Below are 23658 nucleotides of genomic sequence, written 5' to 3'. Positions count from 1 at the left end.
GTGTTTGCACCAATAAATACTACTGAGTCTACTGGGAAAAAATACATGTAGTCTGAGTGCAGAAAGACATCAAAGAGGTGCATATGCTTCATCAGCCTAATATATTTTCTTTTTTTAAATGAAAAACGTGTCACAAACAAAGTCTTAAAAGCCACATGTAGAGTACTTGGGGGCAAGAGATCATCAGAGGTAGTAAGATGTGGAGCCTTTCAGTGTGTTGTCAGAGTAGCCTTAAGGTTGTCAGGCTGTCCCTTCTGGGCCATTTAGAATGTTCATCAGATGATTGTTACACATGGCTGTTCCCACCCACTTCATTTCCAAGAAGAGTTCGTGAGGTGCATTTGTGGGGGTATTTTAGAAGCTCATTGTTACTTTTAAATCACTGCCAAATTCTTTTACACCACAAGGCTAGCGAATGTCTAACTTGGAATATCCACTCCTCTGTGAACTTAAGCCTGGCCCCAAGAACACCTTTTAATAACAGGTTAATAGCTGCTGTTGAAAAATCAACACCATATCAGGCGGGACCAGAAGCAGCTGTACATCAGCAGCCCTTCTAATGTGAAGGAGTGCCTGCTGCTCAAACATCTGTGTTTATTTACATTTCCACCATGTGTGTACCTTGTAATCTAATTCTTGATTGCCTTCCTATATATATATAGGGCAAAGGCTTGGGGGAGTGAGGAGGAGCGGGGGGGGGGGGATCAGGTTCAATCTGTTTAGGATTCTCTAACTATTGTCTGTTTTGTGCACGAGTAGTTGCTTTGGATTCCCAAAGCAAAGCCTGCTGCCATGTTTCATCAGGTATTACTCTGTTCAAGCTATGTTCTCATTTGAGCATATTAGTTGTTCTCGTGCCTTTGGTAGATGAAATAACTGATTTATGTATCTATCTGTTACCATGCCAATTGCACATGGAGTTGTAAGCCTCAAAGTGCGCATTTTAATATTTTTTTAAACCATTTTCATGAGAGTTTTCAGCAATAAGACACAAACACTTGTCAGTATAGCAGTACCCACTGGAGCATCTGCATTGCAAATGCTAGTTACCAAGAAGCATTGGCATAGCCAATAGGTCTCACTTTTGGGACCTTATAAGTATTTAGTTTTGCAGCACTATATTCTTGGTGCAACAACATCAGCTGTTGCATGGCTAAACCTTGTACCTTATAAGTGTTTAGCCATGCAACAGTTGATGTTGTTGCACCAAGGATATTGTGCTGCATAACTAAATACTTATAAGGTCCTAAAAGCGAGAGCTATTGCAGTGCCAATGCTTGTTATTGTAGTGCCCTGGCACTGACTTGTGCACCCTCTGTGCCAGCACAGAGAGGACCAGTCCATTGCAGATGAGGGAACACCCCTCCTGCATTGTGCAGGTGCTGCTGTGGAAGAAAACAGCTTGTGCTCGGGCCACGCACGATGTGTAGTGTGGCCAGACAGAGCAGAAGCCAGAGGGATGGTGAAAGGTGAAGGGTTAAAGTTCCTTCAGAGCCAGGTGCAACTGTTCCCAGGGAGCGTTTCAGATAAGACATTTGCAAAAACAACAATTGATGGACAGAATGCAGAACAATGTCATACATTCACCCCAGTGCAGAGATCTGGGCCTAAATCCATCGGTTTTTAGCTCACCATGCTATTCCAGTTTGAACCCAGTCATATGCAAATCAGTCTTGACCCTGTGCCTCATGGGAACAGTCCAGCCCGAACTGCCAAGCCAGGTCCTCCCTGGACTGGAAACAAGCATCCTAGGACCGGTTTCGGGGTTTCACCCCTCTTCAGCCAGGATAGCTTGATTCCAGTGGCATGGACCGCTTTGTTCGCCATAAGTTGGCAGGGTATGCTCAGACGTGAGTTCCTTGCTCACTTTGCCACTGGATTCAAGCAAGCCTGGCTGAAGACGGCTGAAATGCCAGAAACCGGTCCTAGGAAGCTTGTTTCCGGTCCAGGGAAGGCATGGCTTGGCAGTTCGGGCTGGACTGTTCCCATGAGGCACATGGTCAGACTGATTTGCATATGGCCATGTCTGAACTGGGGTGGCAGAGTGGGCTAAAGAACGGTGATGGATCAAACCCAGATCTGTTGACTGGGTGTGAGTGTTTGATTGGTTCTGATGCTCCGTCCATCACCACCCCCTTTTGTACCGCATCAGATAAGACATTGGCACTTCCGTAATACGAAATAAGGCGCAACCTTACAGCACCACCTAGTGGCAGACCCGAATTACTACAAAAGAACAGAGCTGGTGAGTGAACTATGATTGTGCACACGTCACGACCATCAAACAACACGACTGAGTACATTTAGTTCTAACCCTTTGATACCTGCTCTTGAGAGGATTCTATGCTGACACCCTTAAATATGTCCCAACATTCTTACTATATGTCTACCATCTATCGGTGAACATCCCATGGAGAGGAGTATGTTGTTTGAGGTTTTCCTAGCTCATGTGGAAGTATTAGAGGGTGAAAGGTATTTTCATCAGAGAAAGTTATCTCTAGGAAAGCCATGGCTGTGAATGACTCAAAAGGATTCAGGTACCTTTGTATCCGCTGGGAGAATGATATGTATTTGATTATGCAGTCAAATAAATGTCATATGAAAGGAAAGACAATACCGTAATGGAAAGATACAAATTCTACTCAAGGAAGCCAGAAGATGGTAAATCAATAGAAGAGAATGTATTTTTTGCAGTTTTATATAGTGCAATTTTGACCTAAGGGCATTGGAGCACTTTACATGAGCTTCAGATTACATTACACAGGGTCAGCTTTTTTTTTTAGTAATGGGAAGATTAAGTGATTTGCCCAGAATCACATGAGGGTGAGCTGACGCCAGACGGGAACCTGTTTCCCGACTTTAAAAGTTGGCAGCTCATGCCTATAAGCCACATCGTTTTCCCAAGTATACCGCTGTACTTAGGTCCTTTGCAGCGATATGCGACACTGAAAATATGAAATATGGTCCGATCAAAATATATGTGAAGGTCAAAAGCAAGACGGTCCAGGAAGGACATGGGTGGGTTCAGATCTGACTGTCATTGGCCATAAATATGCATTTTTCACTGAACTAACACAGCGACAGTGATGAAGTTGTAAAAGAAAAGTGCAGGTGCCGAGTGTGAGAGGGAGGAAGGATGGACATGGCGGCCAGCAGAGTGGAGTTGAAGGGACCAACATACGAGACGCGCTCTGTGGTGGGGGTGGGGGAGGGGCAAAGTGCAGGCGCCTAGTGTGAAAGGGAGGAAGGACGGACATGGCGGCCAGCAGAGTGGAGTCGAAGGGACATCACAGGGTGTAGTAAAAACAACCGTCAAGTGATACAGAGACACTGAAGGCTCTCTCAGTATCACCAGCATATGTGATCAGAACTACAACATGACACAGGCAGTTTTAAATAAAAAAAGATTTTGCCTGCTAGTTTGAGTTGGACTGGTACAGAAAAAAAACTGTGGAACGGGAGGCAAGGGCTATAGGTAGTGGGGGTTGTAGGGAATCGCAGGTGTGTTGGTAAAACTATATGGGGGATAAGTGTTGCTTTTGTAAAGCACTTCAATAGCTTCTGCTCGAGGTCATGCTACATCGAAAAAGTAAACATCATGTGAAAACGACTAAAAACACAGAATAGTTTAAACATACAGACATCACTCGCCACAAAACACCGGCCCTCTAGTCGGCTCCGCATACCTGTGACTCAGAAGCTGCCTTTAGAAGAGTGCGGAACAAGTCATTCCAACTCAATGATAACAATAAAATAGAGCTCTGACTCATGCGCTGCACTGCTGGTAATGATTATTAAGTGGCCGGCGAGCCGCCCTGCACAGCGTGTTTGTGCGCAGCACATGGCTCTTCCGGCCAGGCTGGAGTAAAAGTGGTCCTTGCTCTATGTGCGCCCTTTTGCAGTGCATAGTTGTAACTTGAAGGCAGCTGCTTATAACATACCTGCCTTCATTGGAGCTGCAGGAAGGCGCTCTGGAGAAGCCCAAATCCATTCAAACTTTCGGAGGGAGAACCAGCTTCGGTGGGAGGGGACTCTGAATGCTGAAGCCAGGAGTCCAGACTTCACCAGGAGGTGCTGGTCTGCTTTCCTGGCCGGTGTTTTGGCTCTGGAGCAAATGAGTCTGGGAGAGGAGGAGCGCAAAAGGGGAGGATGAAGCTAGCGGTGACGAGCAAATAAGTCTGGGAGAGGAGGAACGCAAAAGGGGAGGCTGAAGCTAGCGGTGAGAGTGGAAAGCTGCATCTAGCCTCTACTACCTCCCCGTGTTAACGGAGTGTGGGCAGGGTCTCGGCATCAGCTCTCCCCATTGAAAATTAAAATGAAAAGTGAAAGCCATATGTTAAAACAATGCCATCAGCGAAGCACATTTGTTTAAGAGCCTAAACAAACCAATAACTAGTGTGTCTCTCCCCCACAAAAATAAACGTGAATGCCGAGTGTGAAGAAAAGAATTGGCAGAGCTGGTTTGATTTCATTGCCAAACAAGTGGGAGGGGTGGGGGGAGTGCACGCGCGCATACACAGAAGACAACTCTTGCAGCTGGGCTGGCTTGAGGCTTGAAGTCCGCGAGCGATGCGCTTGAGCAATTTGCGTAATGAGGGAGAGATCGGAAAGGCAGATGGCGGCTGTGCGCGTGCCCGCAAGCTTTAGGTCACAAGCAAAAGCCTGTGGTCGGATTTCTAAAGCCCACTCACTAAATGTCTCTCCAGACCAGCGCATGCGCTGGCTCAGGCGAGACCTAAAAACATAATGGTCGTAGCATGTGTGGCTGTAGATATGCATGCTTAGCATACTCCTGCCATCTAGTGTTGGGCTTGAACATTTGCAAGTTGTGTTTCTTTCAGCCTGTCTCGCGAGTCAAAAAATATGGGTTTTTTTCTGTTATTGGGTTCAAACATATGCTGAGGGGGCCCGAGCTCGTGTTCTGAACATGTTTTGTTGGCCCGTTCAGTTCCTTATTGATTATGTTACATCTGATTTAAGTAAACCCTATTCCTTTCATCTCCCTGATGTGTAAAGACACTGGAGACTGTCATCGACACCCTGGGCCTCAAGCGCAGAGTGTCATCTCCTGTCCTCCTGAATCCTTTCAAAATTGCCCTTGTTGCAGTTCGAAATACCTGTAGACGGATCACCATTAAATGTGTCATTTGTCTCTGTCCCTTGACGAACCCTCCTCCTGTTTTGTTTTCTTGCCTTGCCTTCAGATAAACAAGACAATCTGGTACCAAAGGGAGTGGTGCTGGACACATCAGAGGATGTCTGCAAATCCCCCTTGGCAACTGCAGGAAAGAAGTCTCTCTCTCCGCCAAAGACCAAGAGGCCGGCCTGTCAGTCTCCCAGCTGTGCAACAGACACCCAGCCCGGAGACAGTGTCTTCCAGTCATGTCTGCCTCAAGAAAATGCAGGACATCGAGCTAACATCGAAGACTGGCGCCAGGACACCAAGACCACACCTAAAGTCATGAGTATGCCTTCGTCCCCCGAGGCCCATGCCACCATGCCAGGGTACCAAAAGAAGTCTTGCGCCGAGGTAGAGCACCGCTGCTATAGGAGGTGGCCATCGAGCATGGACCCAAAAACACAGCAAGCCAAGGACCCATGTTGCCTTTGGTTGGCACTGGCAAAAAGCTTTGGAACTTGGCAAACCTCCATCCAGGGGTGTCGAGCCAGAGCTACCACAAGGGCACCAAGCATCATGGCTCACACCTGAAGCAAGCGCCAAAGACTCAATGATGTGCACCTTGCCACAAGACTCTGTGATGAAGTGAAGCTAACTTCGAAGCCTCTGTCGACATTCGAGCCAAGGACTTTGAGCCTCCCATCCTCGAGGAACTTCAACAAGAACTTGATGCCTGGCAGATGAGACTGTTCATCCACGACTGACAAAATCTCAGCAAAAACATCTCCACTGAACCAGCACATATGTCCATCTGGGATGTCCTCAAGAAATTAGTTGAGGCCAACGGAGTCTGTTCTTTACTCTTACTCGACCTGCTGTCAGCAATTGAGACTGTCACCAAATGCTAGCCCAAAGATTACAAAAGATGAATTCTGGACACTGCGTTGAAATGGATAAAATCCGACCTCAAAGCTAGGTCCCAAAATGTCACACTACCCCTATTCAAGTCCTTGCCTTTCACCACACAAGTAGATGTCCCACAAGGATCGACAGTTGCACCCCCTACCTTTTAATGACTTTCTAGCCCCTCCTCTTGATATTGTAAAATCATTCAATCTTACATGGTGCAGCTGTGCAGACGATACCAAGGTCATCTGAAGTCCTAACAATCTTCGAATCTCAATACGTCTAGACTCAAAATACTGACATTTGTAGCCTGCTCAAGTTGTAACCATATTACCTCTTGGACCTTCAAAATGGTACACCCACCTATGACGTCCAGTGAAGTCAAAAACCTTGGCCTGATCATGGACTTAAAGCTCTCTGTTGAATCCTAAATCAATAGTGACGAGATATTACTTTTATGATGTTTTTTTTATGTATCTTCCCTTATCTGGGCCTTTCACACAGGATACAGGAATCAAATAAAAAAAATCAAAACTGGATTTGTGAAATGCGGCAAATCACTCATGAGGGCATCCAGGCGTTGTGGGCTGCTTCTTAGGTCGATCATTTGCAAGCCATGTCTTGAGTCCCTTCCTGAACTCTAGATGAGAAGGGAGGTACGAAGGTGAAGGGGAAGGCAGTTCCAGGACTTGGCAGCGAGGTAGGAGAAGGAGCATCCTTCACTGTTGCTTTGGCAGATGCAGCGGGTATAGGAGAAGTAGGCTTAGGTGTCTAGAGGGTTTGTGGAAGTTCTTGCAGTGGTGATGGTGGTGGTTGTTGTTGGCTGGTCCTTGATTGTGGAGGGCTTTGTAGGCGTGGATCAGCATCTTGAATTGGCATCTCTTCTTGATGGGTAGCAAGTGGAGCTTCTTGAGGTGGCAGGTGATGTGGGTCCCTTTGTAGAGGTCCAGAATAAGTTTGCTGCTGCGTTCTGGATGGTCTGCAGTCTCTTTAGGAGGTGATTGGTGATTCCTAGGTAGAGTGTGCTGCTGTAGTCCATCCGACTGGTGACTAGGGCTTGAGTGATGGTTCGCCTGGTGTTGGCAGGGAGCCATTTAAAGATTTTCTAGAGCATGCAAAGCATGAGGAAGCAGGCAGACTAGGCTGCATTGATCTGGCTTTTCATGGTGAGATTGCTTTCCAGGATGATGCCAAGGTTGGGGGCATGGTCTGTCGGTGTGGGTGAAGATCCTAATTCGAAGGACCACCAGGAGTTGTTCCACAGGTAGGTGTTCTTCCCGAAGAAGATCAGCACCTCAGTTATGTCACTATTGCGTTTCAGGCAGTTGTCTTTCATCCAAACGGTGACGTTCGTCATGCACCTGTGGAAGTTGGCTCTAGTAGTGTGGGGCTGGGGTCTTCTGACAACAAGAGTATAAGCTGGGTGTCGTCAGAGTAGGATATGATGTTTAGTCCATGGGTTCTGATGATGTTGGCTAGGAGGGGTTCAAGTAGGTGTTGAATAGCTTGGGACTGAGGGATGATGCGCCTGGAGGGATGCCGCAAATTATGCTTTTGGGTTCCAAGGTGGGAGGTGGATTCTCTGGGTTCCTCCGGGGAGGAAGGAGGCAATCCATTTGAGGGTGTTACCTTGGAATCCGATGTGATGAAGCCTCTTTATAAGGGTGTGGTGGGACACAGTGTTGAATGCCCGTGAGAGTTCGAGGAGGATCAGGGCTTCTGTTCCTCCCTGGTTTAGGAGGGTTCTGATGTAGTGTGTAGCATCAATCAGGGCAGTTTCAGTGCTGTGTTTGGTGCAGAATCCGGATTGGGAGGTGTCCAGTTGTTGTTCCCCAGGTTTTCAGTAAGTTTGGGGCTTATGGTTTTTGGAGGACTGTGGTAGAAACGGGAGCAGAGAGATGGGGCAGTAGTTCTTGAGTTCGTTGGAGTTCATTAGTGTGACATTCTGGCTAAACTATGCAAATGGACTGTACATCGGACTCCCAAGAAAACAAGGCGGTACAAAAGGGGGTGGTGATGGACGGAGCATCAGAACCAATCAAACACTCACACCCAGTCAACAGATCTGGGTTTGATCCATCACCGTTCTTTAGCCCACTCTGCCACCCCAGTTCAGACAAGGCCATATGCAAATCAGTCTGACCCTGTGCCTCATGGGAACAGTCCAGCCCGAACTGCCAAGCCATGCCAAAGTGAGCAAGTAGCAAGGGACTCACTTGCTCACTTTGCCACTGGATTCAAGCAAGCCTGGCTGAAGACGGCTGAAATGCCAGAAACCGGTCCTAGTAAGCTTGTTTCCGGTCCAGGGAAGGCATGGCTTGGAAGTTCGGGCTGGACTGTTCCCATGAGGCACAGGGTCAGACTGATTTGCATATGGCCATGTCTGAACTGGGGTGGCAGAGTGGGCTAAAGAACGGTGATGGATCAAACCCGGATCTGTTGACTGGGTGTGAGTGTTTGATTGGTTCTGATGCTCCGTCCATCACCACCCCCTTTTGTACCGCTCCCAAGAAAACAAATCTGCATGGTACAAAGAATACAGCAACCAGAAAAGTATTTTATCTAAATAGACTCAGCTACATTAGTCTAGCTGTAAAAGCTCTTCACTGGTCACAATGGCACAAAGAATACTCTTCAGAGCCCATTGCCTTGCACACTGGGTGATTCATGGGTCGGGACCCAACCTTCTTACAAGCTAAACTCGGTTTATACAACCAAAAGCAAAACCTTCGATCAAGTATAGCTCCATGCCTGATAATTGCCCTTATACATTTTTTTTTTAAACTGGTCTAGGTGGTAACTCTCATTACAAACGTGCAAGCCCTGGAATATACCCACAAAAAGACTAAGGACCATTGACAATCATGAAGAATTCTGCAGAGGAATGAAGATCTGTCACTTTCCAAATACTGAATTTGAATGACGTCCCTTGCTCCAATATGGAGTGGTTCATATATGCTGCTTATGATCCTATCAGTGCACTCCTTTGCCTACAATTAGCGATGTTTTGCTCTGTTATGTCTTGAGAATCCTCTTCAAACTTCACACACAACACCAAAACTGAGCAATGACTGATTGGACAGCTGCCAGTTTGACATGAAGTTTCTAAAGTATATCCTTCCTTTTCTTTCCAAACTGGCACATTATCTTGTCATGCAAGCTGTGGTTAGAACACTTCTTGATTATTCTAGTACTCTATATCTTGGTCTCCAAGCCTGCTCCATCCAGAGACTCAAACTGGTTTAGAACAGTGCTGCTTTTGAACCTGATGGTACATGTCCTGATCACAAATTTTCTGTGGACTTCTGCCTTATCCTCTGTTTCACAAATTAATTAATTTAGTTTCTGACAGGTCTAATAAGCCATTGTTGTGTTTCTCAATGGTAGGCAATAAATGGTTGTAATGAACAAAGATGCTCCCTTTTCATAAAAATGGGTGTTTTGATAACTTTTTCTTCAAATGTACTTTGTTTCCTTTCTGCAGGGCTCGGATATCGAGGACGCAGATATGGACGAGTTGCTTAGTGACACAAGGCTTCTAAAAAAGTTGAAGAAAGGTAAAATCAGTGAAGAAGAGTTTGAAAAACAGCTGACCGGTGGGAAAAGAGGCACAGCCGAAGGAGTTGATTCCGAGACTTCTGAATAATGGAACAGAAATACCTGCTCTCGTGTTTTGCAGTTCAGTTGGATAAATGAGCTGTTGGAAATTAGGCCAAGAAAAGACAATTTATGAATTGGCTCTATTAAAAGATGGTAAGGGCCCATCAACCGAACAATGCATGGCTTCCACCAACGCTTGCCTCAGCAAGCCATGCACACTGGGTCCTGGTGAATGCACATTAACTTGTCAATGATTCATTTCCAGAGGACAAAAAAAAAAGGTATGTCCTAATGAAAAGGAACATACCTGGGTTAAGTTGTCTTCTCTTGTTTTTTTTTTTTAAAGCCAACCTAAATTTACTAAGATTAGGGTGAGAATATTCAGATTAAAGTGATAAACACAGCTCAAATCATCTGACAGTATCAACTTAAAAAATTAGCTTCTGGAAATGAAGTATATAATGAACTGCCCTCAGTAGCTACTCCAGTGTAAGTCTTTAGACTGTGGTGTTTACGACAGCTGCCACCGTGTATGTCTTTGAAAGATGTCAGCTGTGTAGTAGAGAGAGGGAGCTAGAGAGAAAGCAGACGAGAGAGAGTGGGAGTGACTAAATAGACACTGGGTCAGTGCAATCATCTACAAGAACTGTGTGAAACCTGCTGGTTACTGAGTTGTACCTCAAGTGACCGACCAAATAAGTCTTCAGTACTTCTGAAGAAAATGAAAGACTTGCCACTGAGTTTTGTAATAGTAACTCTTGTTTATAAAGCTATTGTTTTTATTAAAGGAACTGCTGTAATTTTTAGGTATGTGGAACACCAGATGCAGCACCTCTTGGAATTGTTGTAATTGATCAGCAGACATAAAAATGCCTTGAAGTTATAAGAACCAAAGTGCAAACACATACAATTAAGCTAGGACTTTTCAAAATAGATATCTGCCGAAAAGTTTGAATATGAAATTGTGTACTCGCACAAAAAGAAAGCAGGCCTCCCATCAGGTCCATTTTGTACAGTTTGAGGAGTACAAATGGGATATTGGGCACACTGTAGGTAACTATTTATAACTTATTTTAGAAATTCAGAACAAGCAATAATGCACAGGGTGCATACAATTTTTACTTCAGTAGTTTAGATAACAGGAATGGAAAGAGAATTTTGATACAAAAATGAATCTTTTTGCTACTCATTAGTCAATTCATGACTATAATTTATTTAAACAATTCAACTTTTGAAATTGTTTTTAACAAAAGACTTAGTACTGCACAAGCACTATGAAATGCAAGTGTTAGGCAGCGATAAATGTGCTTGAAGCTGTCCTGGATAGGTATCTTCCAAAAGAAAATTATGCACACCTATGTTCCTTCTCAATATAGTAATATACTAGAGGGTCCGATTTAAATGAAAAGGGCAGAGGTCTGTGCTGATAAACTACGTCAAGCTCAGCCCGGTGAGGCTTGTTGCAAAGGGAGAAAAACTGTTTTCAAATCTCTATCATGAGATATTAAGAGAAAGCTTAAAATGCTGATTTACCAGCAACATCTCCCTTTATTACTGGGGCAAACCAACTTCTTTAGAGGCTTATGATCCAGATGGCCTTGAAGAATCTCTTAGCTGGGTTCAATACAGCTATCTTGTATATGTTATACTATAGTTGGTGAACCAGGACTAAGCCAACTGTGTTTGCTAAACACTCAGTGAAAGAAGGTCACACTCGCGTATGCAGCCTAAAAATTCCTATGAGTAGCACAACAGACAATAATGCCAAATAAAGATAAACACACAAATCAAGGCCCACATTGACAACGGTAGTACCTAAAAATTGAGATTTGCAAGGCTGATCGGCTTGCTTCACTTGCAGGGCCTCAGATAAGACCTTAAAAGGGGGGCGGGGGGGCATCCAAAAAGAAATTGACAAAAGCATTCATGGGCCTAAAGCAACCCTGGACACAAAAATTGATGATCTTCAAAAATACTTTAACTCCACTTGCACTAGAATGTTAGAGGTAGAAGAGATAGCAGACATTTAAAAATACCAAGGAAAGACGTATGAAAGTGACATTAATGAGACTGGATATGGCTCTGTTGAGGCCTGAAGAACAGGTTCCATAGAAAGAATCTATGAATGAAGGGGGCTCACAGATGGAGCAGAGTGGCCAGACATTGTCGTGTCTCTTTAGATCTTTTCTAGGGGGAGAAACATCTTGTGGTCAATCTTCACAGAACCCACTGGGAGGGTCCAAGAAACACACTCACATTTGTGGCTGTGTGACATTCTGGCCAAATTGTACTTCTTTAGTAAAAAAGGAGGAGGTTTTAAAGGCAGCCAGAAAACTACTCAAAATTAAGCACCAAGATCACACCTGCTCTATCTTCCAAGACTATTTGCAGGCCAAATTAAAAAGAGAGAAATGTTTTGGGGCATCACTGATTAACTGAGAGAAGGCATCTGGTACCTGTGTACACATTCTTCCAACATACTCTACAGTTTGAACAAGACCACCCATCATTGTGACAGACTAAAACAGGCACCATCGATCCAGAACATAGAACTAATTCTGGTGATGGAGGAGACAAACATTGCAGAATGTGTCGGTGCAGAGCATTTAGCTACGAGGAGTACAAGCTCACAATCATGGATTTAAAAGCCAAGCATACACCGATCCCTAAATAAACTGAGAGCTTAGATAAAAGAAATAAAGGAACTCAGGACTTTCTCAAACATGAACATGTAAATTGCTGGCTACTCTGAACTTTGGGGCCCATTGAAGGCGTCCACACTAACAGAAACATGGATACTGGTGAGAGTCCTCGGAGTGAGGGTGAGGGAAGAGAAAGGAGTGTAGGTGAGTCTACTTGGTGCACTTCTGGCTCCCAGGACCTAGACTTGGCAGCAGTACCAGTAGTGGAATTTCCTTATTAGAGAATCCATTATACAACCAAACACCCACCTTTTATGTAGCTGTATTGCCATTGTTGACAGAAATCTTAAATACAACCTTGTAGAACACCCCCACCCCTCCCACGTGGCGTTTCAACCCTAGACGACTAAGAGGCCCAGTTTTTAGGAAGAAAATAGCTAAACAAATTGAATAATGCTTTATAATTGATAGCGAAGAGGGCCAATCCCCAGGGAATATAGGACACATTTAAAGAAGCAGCCACGAGAAAACGTATCACACTCATTCTAACTACAAAAGATCCGAGCCTTAGAAATTAAGGAATAAGGAGAAGATTTCAAAACATGACGTTATACTCTCCACAAAATACACATGATTTTCCCTAACGCCACGCAGCTATGTTGGAGAGGATGCGGAGATATAGAAGAAGTGAAACACATGGTGGCGTTATCCAGAATTAGCTTCTTTTTAAAGGGAGGTGGCTCACACTCTACACAAAAATCTTAGGCTTCTCTCCAAGGCCAATTAAAAATATTTGTTATGTTGGTAATTGTGAAAATGGCTATTGCATTCCACTGAAAACGGAAATACCGACCATCTATTTCACGATGGAACACTGGAGGATGTTGTCCATGTAGAAACTGGCCAGCAACTTAGAAAATGTACACTCATTTTTCAAAGAACAGTTTAAACCTCTGCTAGAATACCAGTCAGAGGACATGCTAGTAAGTGGGGGGTGAATCACAGAATATATTTTAATAATCCCTTGTGAATTATGAGAACCATAAAATATAAAGTTCACGGGGACGGTATGAGGGAAACATTTCAAGTTCTAAAAGGAATAATACATGTGTTCTGTTTATGTTCCCTTTATCTACATACAAAGGACAATAATTGGAGTTGTACACATTATTTTGTTAAAAATCAATAAAAACACATTTTGAGAAATGAGTGTGAACAAACCTCTTTAATGTCCCAATTTTGCGATTGATGCTTCATGTGGATATTTGGAATTCAGCTTTGCTTTCGGCCACAAACTCAGCATTTGTTGGCTACTTGGATCCAAATTCATTTGAAGGAACCTGCATTGTTTCCAAACAAGAGGAGACTCCTCCCTATTTGTCACATATTTTCCCAATGTCTTTATTTTACTTACGCATTCTTATTTAATACAACTTTTAGCTTTCCATATGCCCCTAGATGTATGTTTTAACCAGATATAGGTGTTGCTACCATTTACCCGCTTCTTTCAATTGCCTGACAACGTCCCTTATATTTTTGCAATCTCTATCTGGTTGATATGGCCTACACCGCTGTTATTTTCATTTCCTCGTGATTTTGTAGTGCCAATTTTGAAATTCCTTTTCCTTCTCTTTGAAAGTCTTGGTACATATCGGTAAGTTCAGCCTTCTTTGGTATGGTGATAGTTCCTTGTAACTCTATATATGCCTATTGGTTTTTTTTTATGTGGATGAATTGTTGTTAAATATAATTCAGGCTTTTTTTTATTTTGGTGATATTCCCAAAAATGTAAATGATTGATATATTTTTCCGCAGGAAACCTGCTTGTCAAAATAAAAAATAAAAAAAATATCAACAACAACAAAAAAAGGAAACCTGCTTGTATTGGCTCCTTGGTGCATTTAGCAGAGCCTATGCCTTTCTAGGCTAGTATTTGCTTTATTAATATAGTAAAGATATAAAAAAATTATGCTTGAATCTTTGGAACTGTTGCGGTCCGATTCAGAATGATTTTGCATGTCCCAGTGCAAATTAGATGCAAACAAAAGTTGTATTTACTCGCACATTCAGAACTCGAAATATTTTCCACCACCAACTTCCCCTAAGTACAGTAAAAAGTCTGGAGTATTGAATTTAGCGCTAGGTATGGCAATAATGGTTTTTGAAGGGATTGGCTAACAAGAGTTCATCAAACACCCACAACGTAGTAGCTATGTGGGTATACGGACAATTTCCAATTGGGGTTTAATACACAAGTCACAACCCAAAAGAAAAGATAAAGTCTACAGTCTGTTGTGTTAAAGTGCAAAGTTCAACCCCTCCTCCCCACATACAAGTGGTGCACAAGCAGGTTGTAATAAAGGGACATCGTTGAACTGTCTGAAAGTTTGGTATGCCTGCAATTGAGTTTGGAGTTAAAGGTAGCTATAGAAAGGACCTCCTTCATGCATTGTCACCAGTCTGCAGTGGCCTCAGACACACTTGCCCAACTCTTAACGGTACTGAATCCCCGAAAATGTTCCTATCTTTGTTAGAAAGACTCCACAGACTTCTTTCAATTCACAGAGACTCATGGGTTTCCCAACTTTATGATTGTCACAGTGAATACAACATTCCTCAACACTGTGAAGCTATTTCTTGTGATAGCGTAGAGATATTTATGTTTTTTTACATGGATGAATACAAGCTCGTTGTGTTGGTTTGGGCAAGGTCCTATGCAGGCCCGGCTCCAGTATCCGTGATATGGGATAGCCATGAAGAAGCATGGGTGGACCATGGAGATAAATGGAATTGCCTCGTATCTTCCAGGTGTCTTCAAGCTGGCTGAGCTGCATGCTCTATCTACTTCACGGAGCATGCCTATTAATTTAAAATATTATTATTAGTGTTAATTCTGTGTTTCGTACCAATGTTCTTGTTCTCTTTTGCTGTCTGTGCCTCACTTTTTTGCCGCCACATCATCTTTTTCTCCTCCTCACTCTCCTCTTTCCACTTCAACCTGCTCGCCTGCCTGCCCCATCCTCCCACCTCTTTTCTCTTCACTTCACCCTCTTTCTCTACATCCTCTTACTGTCGTAGCCTACGCTCACCTCACCCTCCTGTCGGCCTCACTCTCTCGCCATCCTCATACTGTGCCTCCACCATCCTCCACCTTCTCGCTCTACCTCCCCAGTCGCCCTCTCACCACCTTCTTCCTCACTTTTCTCCCTCTCTTTGCCTCCCCCCCTCCTATCTATAACCCTCCCGTCTATTATTAATCGCCAACCTCTTTCCACCTTCTCTACTGCTGCATATTGGGTAACGATTTTGTGTATGTAAAGGAAGCTTTAGCTGCTTCCGCACATTGGTTGTGTGTGTGTGTGTGTGTGTGTGTGTGTGTTTTGGTGGGGGGCACTGGTGTGTCAAACCTTCTATTCTGTACCTGGTCTTTACTGGCGGGTCTCAGCATCCTGGACAGCGGCAGCACCAAAGCCTGGATTATATATAGAGTGCACCCCTGAGCATGCAGGTGACCTACAAAGACTTGGGGGACATGCGTATTTTAAAGAGATAGTAATGGCCTACACAACGTTTTAAGAATGTGGATAGTGCCTACTGCTAAATATTTACTCAAAAAAAGCACAATAACCCCGGCGGATTGGAGGCACGCGGAAGTGGTGGTATTTCATAAGCCAGGTCGGCCCCCAGATCAGCATGCCTCATATCGCCCTATATCCCTATTAAACGTGGAGGCTAAAATATTGGCGAAGGCATTGGCAAATCATCTTTTGCCTCGTATCACTGCATTAGTGCACCCGGATCAGGCGGGATTTATGCCCCAGCGGGCGACCAGACACAACATACGGAGGGAACACGTGGCAGTGGCGGCTATACGGATGACGGGAGAGCCGACGGCTCTACTCCTGGCAGATATGGACAGGGCGTTTGATTCCCTCAGCTGGGTTTACCTCTTCGCATTGCTACTTAGACTTAATTTTGGTCCCCGCTTCCTCTCGTATATAACGCTCCTCTACACAGAGCTCACGGCCTCGGTTTGGGTGGCTGGCGCGTCCTCCCACACCTCCTTAGGGCGGGGTACGAGGCAGGGGTGCCCCCAGTCTCCGTACCTCTTTGCCCTGGCCATAGAGCCGTTGGCGACGTGGGTATGCATTGATGTGCAGGTCCGGGGATTCGAGTGGGCCCCGGGTCTGTCCGACCGGATCGCGTTATATGCAGATGATGTCCTATTTTTTCTTACGGACTTGGACAGGACAGGGCCGCGGCTTCTGCGCATCATGCAGATTTTTGGGGAAACGTCGGGTTTGCATATGAACCCTCGCAAGTCCACCTTGTGGGCTCTGGGAGAACGCACGAGAGTGGGTGCGTGGGCTTCCTCGGTTCAGTTGGCGGTGGGGGAGCCTGAAGTACTTGGGGGTATTTCTATCTGATGTGCCGGCAGTCTCCTGGGAACGGAATGTGGCTCCGGTGTGGGAGCGAGTCTGCTCAGACATTAAATCTTGGTCTCGTATGCCCCTGACCCTGTTTGGAAGATCAGCAATATTCAAGATGGTAGCGCTCCCTCGGCTCCTTTATCAGCTACAGAACCACCCATACCGGATCCTGCCTGGCTGGTTTAGGCTGGTGAATTCGGTGCTCGGGCAATTCTTGTGGGAAGGGGGTAGGGTACGTGTGGCAATACGAACGTGCTTTTTGTTCACGTATTGTGGAGGGCTTGCGACCTCGGACATCTTATCATACTACCAGGCATCGCACCTGCTAGTTCTTAAGGAATGGTGGTATGGGGATAGGGGCGATCCGGCATATGCGCTGGAGCGGCAGCTTATGGGGCGTCACACACTACATACGCTCCTATACTCGGCGCTGTTGAGAGGGGCGCTGCCACCAGTCACACGGATAGTGTTTCAGAAATGGAGGCTTGCTTTGCGCCGCATGGGATGGTGGCACACCTTGACTCGGGAGACCCCCCTGAGGCATAATGAGCGTCTGCCCCAATTGGCGGCACTGCAGAGCTTCAAGGGATGGGACGATATTGGCATTTCAACACTGGGCGATGTAATAAGGGGTAGGACACTCAAATCCTTTCTGGATCTACAGATGGAGTTCCATATGCCACGGGCGCAATTTTTTTGATATCTCCAGCTCCGGCACACCCTGTCACCTAGTCTGGTGGACCTGGAGTCACTCCCGGAATTTAGCCCACTGGAGGCGAAAGTCTTTATGGGGGACCTAAAGGATAAAAAGATCTCGAAGATATATCAATCCCTGGTCACACACAGTTCCTCCACACTGAGCAAACTTCGGGGGGATTGGGAGGCAGACGTGGGTGCCCTAGAGGAAGAGGACTGGATGGAGGCACTGGCAGCGCTGCGGGGCGCAGCTATAGCCATGAGGCTCCGTCTGGTTCAGTTTAAGTACCTCCACAGGGTGTATTTTACAAGAACACGATTGTGGTGGGCGGGACTGATTGCTTCCCCAGAGTGTTTGCGTTGTGGTAGGGAGGAAGGCACTTTCCTGCACACTATATGGCAGTGCACGTCTTTAGATAATTTTTGGAGGTGAGTGTTGGCGTGCCTCTCGGAGGTGCTGGGGTGGGAGCTCCCCCGATCGCCGCGACTGGCTATACTTCATGTCATGGAAGGAATAGAGGTTAATATCTACAAACGACAATTTATGTTGTTGGGGTTTACGCTGGCTAAGCGGGATATGTCTAGGGAGTGGAAGGCGACACGAGCCCCCTCCATGACGGTATGGAAGAATGGATTCGATTTTTGTATGGGACTAGAGCAGCCCGTCTTTGTGGCCAGGGGGTGGCCACGCAAACATTATAAGATCTGGAAACGATGGGCGGACTATCGGGGAATATAGTTAGAGCCGCCGGTGGAGGAGGAGACCAGTACATTGGGGTAGTTGCTAGTAGGTTCCAGTGGCCATGGAGGGGGTACGTGGGGGTGCGAGCAATGAGGGTGGGATATTTGGTTGGTGGGAGCAGGAGAGCAAGATTAGGTGAAAGAAGTAGTGCGATCACAGGGAGTTGGGGGAGGGAGGGGGGGGTTAAGGGAGGGGAAACTAAGTGTTTTCGCATACACAACTGTCATTTGCTTGCATGTATATGTATGAGAGATATGGCAGACGTCTCTGGAGTACAGAGCCCTGCGTTGTGATAGTGAAATTGACAAAATAAAATATGTTTAAAAAAAAAAAAAAGCACAATAACAATTGGAAGAGCAATCAGATTTGGCTACCTTAGCAGAACCGACCAAATGTCACATGTTGACCTCTTTCCAACCTTAGCTGCCCGTTGTGCCAACAGTACAGTTTCCAAAAAGGACTTGTGATTCAGTTTGTGACTGCAAGTTCCTTGAGCAGAATGTATGTTGGGGGAAGATTTGATTGTCAGCAGAATGTATCTTATGGGAAACACGGTGGAAAAATACAGCTCGTGTGAAATCCTCAAATCTAAAATGTCTCTTCTAAATTGTGTCTGGCATGTTCTCTCCTCTTTTCTGTTCTCTTCCTTTCAGACACCAGTATCTCCGATTTCCATCACTCTCTGCTCCCTTCGGTTCTACCGCTCTCCTACAGCCTCATCCTTATCATTCCCTACTCCTCTTCCTCAACTCCCTTTTCAGCACATGCCTATCAATCACCCTCCTCCCATTACCAAATTCGATCATAATTCTCCCGCTCCATTATCCGACTTCCTCAGACTCCTCCTTCATTCACCTCCAGCATCATAATTATTTTCTTTTCTTAGACTTGCATCACAATCCTTCTCTTTGCTAGTATACCACCATGTCACTACATCTCTTCTCTTACTTTCTAGTCAGTTACTCTTATTTCATCAAACTCTTTCTTCGACATTCTTTTATCTTTTCCTTATTTTCTTTACCCTCATCTTTTCTATCCTTAAGCTGTCTTCTGACCCCCCTCCATTTCTTACCTCTGCACAACATCACTATTTCCTCTTGTAAAGATTCTAGAATTTGTTATTATGTTAGATTCCCAACCTGATGAAAGGATACTACTACGTCCACAGTTAATAGTTAAAATTGATAGTCCAATAACATTAGTTGCCTAAGTGAGTTATGTGCTCTGCCCTTCAAAATGCCCCAAAACATCACATTCAATTGATGCTCAAATAACTGTGTTGTTTATCCAGATCAGCGACACCTAGCAACTCAGAATTTTTATATTGATGGCAGGACATACAAGTTTGTTTACAGCGCTTGCGGTTCCACTTTTGTGTCAGAAATGAAAGGCGAGTAACAACATTTGAATTTATGTAGCTACATATTATAGGAAGATCTTGGTGGCAAGTGCATTAGATTTTCCTGTTTTAGATTTGAGCGGTTACGGCAGCGCTATAATTCATTCCTTTCTACTCGTGGCATAAAAAGCGTATTTCTTGGAGCAAAATAAATGAACAGTTATTCCAATTACCCCCCACCTCCCCCCCCCCCCCGGTGTGGCGTTTGTCCCTTAAGTCCCTTGTAGACTCAGCCTCCAGATGGTAACTCTGGAGAGTCGGGGAAGGCAGGACTGTGGCAGGAAAACCGTGTCACGTTGTTTCTGCCATCTGCTGTCTCTCAATTACTGTGAGATGGGGGCTTGCGGGCCACCTTTGGTGGGAGTCTCATAGGTACCTGGTTTTCACATGTGCATGAAGACAGACACTTCACACCTGCCCAGACACTTCAACTAACCCAAGGCATTGGTGTTTTTGTGAAAGTTCCACAGGCTGAGAAACACAATGTTTAATCATTCTGGAATTCACCCTGAAAACGTTGTAAACACAAGAAAGGTGTGAAAATGGTGTTGTATTTTAAAATCGCCTCCTGAAATGATAAAGAAGCCTACCTACATATCCTCGATGGCGCCCTTTAATCGCGCTTTACAGACGCAGAGCTGCACCACTGAGACATGTTCTGGACCGTGTTCTACAGGAATCGGGACTAGCAAATCTGTACGGTTAACTGTAGCTAAACCACCCTAGATAGGGGCCTTCTACTAGTAAACCACAACTGGTTTCTGCCTCATTTCTATGACACCTTAAAAACCACTTTCATAGAATTACTGTGAGGTTTTGTGAAGATGGTGTACTTTGCAAAAAACACCAAAGGGATCCTCAAAAGGATTACTGTCCTCGCTGAACACTTGCTGTGTGTGGTTGGTTGTGACGAACTGAGCAAGTTATCATTTCCTGTTCTACTGCCTATATTAGGAAGATAATTAAATGATTCACAGATGCCACGTATTTTGGTTTGTGAAATCACATTTCAAATAATAAAGCAGATTTTAAATCTCGCTGTGTAATGAATCATATATTTTAGTCCATCACTCTGAAGTGGTTTTCCCATGCTTAAGTTGAAATCATATGTTTTCAGTATCTCCTGCAGCAGCGGTCTGTGCAGGTATGTGGGGGGAGTTTGGGGGAAATGGATGTCGACAGACAATGGATTATGATTTTTTTCAATGTTCCCTATTCAGTCGTCTTTCGATTTCCCCCCCTTACCTGCACAGACCGCCGCCGATCCATGTGTTCATATGACCCCCCAACATACACTTTGTTATTGTATTGTAATTGCATTTATATAGCGCTTACTACCCCTGATGAGGCTTCAAAGCGCTTTTTTGGCGAGTAGTATGCTACTTCGGAAACCATAAAGGATTAATGTTAAATTAGTATAGTGAAATATAAAAAGTAATTTGAGTGGAGGATAGGTTAGTCAGTTATTTGGATTCAGAAGGATAGCGGAGGGATAGAAGAGGGACTTGATCGCATGAGGTATTAAAAGTGATGATGTTTCTGAGCACGCAATTTCACATCATGAGGAGACAATTTGAAAATGAGCTGAAATATTGCTGTGCTCCTTCCCAACAAAGTGAGCCCTCTGGTGAATGCTGTGACTAGATTACTGGAGCAAATGATAACAAGTGTAGGATAAGGGATCTGTGCGCATGTTCCTGCTGGCACCCTTAGGTGGCATAGTTACTCATGCCTTAATCAGGGTTTGTCCAACTCCAGGCTGCCCCAAAAACACATGGGGGCTTGATTGATTTCATTTATGTTACTGAGTCATTACATAGCCTCCACTACGTTGTCTATGTAAACCAGTCCCAACCTTATGGCTAGCTCCACACCTACCAAGAACACTAACACCTAACAGTAACCCTCCGCCTAATTCTAATACTTACCCACAAACCTCATTCATACTTATCCTAAAAACTAACATCAAACCTAGCCCTTTGCCAACACCAGCCTCCATCTCTATAGCAACACATTCCTAACCCCAATCTTAACCATTAACAACTCCAACAATAACTGTGAGAAGTTGGCCTGATATGTAGTGATCACTATTCTAGTGATCACTGTGTATCATTCCAAACGACCCTTATTGATGATTGGTTGTAAGTCAACCTTTTAGACCAGCTATCCTAGTAGCGTGGATACGAGCAGTCTTAGGCTAAACTCTAGAGGGCGTGTTAAGCCAGCTGTTTACCATCACATATACCCCTTGAACACCAAGTGAAAGGACACCACACAAGTTGTTATGAAAATAAAAGGATATTTATTTATGACAAGACTACCCTGGCTCTTTATGAGTCAGGGAGCTAAGCACACTACAAAACTCTTAGGAAAATACTTCAGTTGCACAATTTACACAAATGCCCGAGGGGCACGAGAAACCATCTACACTAACAGTGAAATGCGAATGGTTAGAGTCTGGAAATACTGATTCCGGAGTGATCCGATCAGTGGGACTAAACGAAAAAGGAACTGGACACTTGTAGAGCGAACCTGCGTTGGAGCACCGAGATGCTCGAGTTACCTAGCCCAGAGGCTGCGGCTGCGTGAAGTTCGGCAAGATGTCGGGAGTCCTCGTGTAGTCTCAGGAGCCTGAAAGAAGAAGTTGCTGGCAGGCGACCAGTGTCGATATTCAGCGAGATCCAAGCCTGGATCGGTGATGAAGGAAACCTGAAAGCAGAGGGGACTCAGTTCTTAACCGCTAGCCAGCGATCGTGTGGGTACCAGGAGGGTACCGGCTGAAGTCACCTCGACCAGGTGAGTGGGTGACGTCGGACTCGGCTGTTCCTCGGACCAGGAGGCGCGGCGGCGACCAGGATGGAGGGCGAGCTGTCCCACGAAGGTGTCTGCTGTCGATGATGCTGAGCCCAGGAAGGGGCAGCGGATCTTGGCAGTGGCAACCCAAGCGGGGAAGTCACGATGGCGTCGGGAGTGGACCAGGAGGGTCCGTGGTACTCCTCTGTTGGAGGGAAGCAAGAGCCAGTCTGGAGCAACCAGACCGGTGATGAAAACGATCTTGGCGCGTCGTGTAGAGGGCCACAAGCCGGTCGGCAAGTGGTCGGACAACGCGGTGAACAGCAAGGAGCGGAAGGGCCCCCACGCAGATCTCGGAGATGCTGGGGAGGCAGACTTCGATGCTGGAGCTGCTCGGGGTTAGGGTTTCTCAAACCCTAGGTGCACTCACTCGAGGGTCCCTCGGTGGGCGTGCTAGATAAGCGTCGTGCAGGTTCTGAAGATGGCCGGTCCCGCAGTCTCGTCACACCTACGACTCTCAGCTGGGCTGATGAGGCAGGTAAAAGGTCAGAGATGGCAGGGACTCGGGTCTCGTCGAGCTGGGCAGTCTTGATCCGTAGGAGAGACGTACAGCAAACCGCAAGCGCTTAGGTGGTGCCTGCTGGTGCAGGGTGGCTACTCCTTAGCCACAAGGGAGAGTCTTCAGAAATAGTCAAGAGTTCCTTTCGTGGAAAGTGGTTCGTGATTCGGAGTTATCCGATTATCTGATTATCCAATTTGGGAAGGGGACTCGCTCCTACCTTTATTCTAAGAAAAAGGGGCTGGCCCGTGACTAGGTTCTACCTATGGGTGGAGCCAGGAGGGGGGTGGTTACACCCCTATCCTTTGTCCGGCTTCGCGCCAGCTCAGGGCTGGTGTGCCCCCGAAACTGGTTTGAGCCGGGCTATGCACAGTGAGCACCGGGGTGCCACTTGCAGTCACCTTCCTTTCAGCCCTGCCTACCTGGGATACACAAACCCTGTCTGGGACGGTGCTAACACCGCCCTTGACAGGAAACCCTTTGTCCAAGCTCCCCTCGCTGGAAGGTCTCCCAGCAGCAGGAGGTCAGACTTGTGTCTGGTGGCAGCATCCATTTTGTGATGCTGAGGCTTGAGTCAACTTTAACCGGGGTTCAGGGTTACTTCCATGTCGTGTCCCTCTAAAAGGGGGGAATGCTAACCCCGTCACCAGGACTGGCGAGGGGTTCGTGTTCCCATCCGTATGACACCTTACTCGACATGTATAGGTGATGCGATGCCAAAGTTAGCAAATAACCGCAAGGATTATAATGCATTAAAAGTAGTTGGCCCGCG

General features: G+C 45.6%; 1 protein-coding gene across 2 annotated transcripts in view; it reads left to right on the top strand.

Moving 5' to 3' along the window:
* The window catches only part of DDX55 (DEAD-box helicase 55), a 93054-nt gene extending 79581 nt beyond the window's left edge, over positions 1-13473 (top strand). For both annotated transcript variants that reach the window (XM_085636359.1, XM_085636360.1), the window contains one exon: positions 9510-13473. In XM_085636359.1, the coding sequence (XP_085492485.1) occupies positions 9510-9671 (162 nt within the window). In that variant the 3' untranslated portion in view covers positions 9672-13473. The remainder of the gene's footprint in view (positions 1-9509) is intronic.
* Positions 13474-23658: the final 10185 nt, after the last annotated feature.

The sequence above is a fragment of the Triturus cristatus genome, chromosome 11 (genome assembly GCF_964204655.1).
Source record: "Triturus cristatus chromosome 11, aTriCri1.1, whole genome shotgun sequence".
Taxonomy (NCBI): domain Eukaryota; kingdom Metazoa; phylum Chordata; class Amphibia; order Caudata; family Salamandridae; genus Triturus; species Triturus cristatus.
The sequence above is the reverse complement of the archived record's forward strand: the minus strand, read 5'-3'. Positions and strand labels throughout refer to the sequence as shown.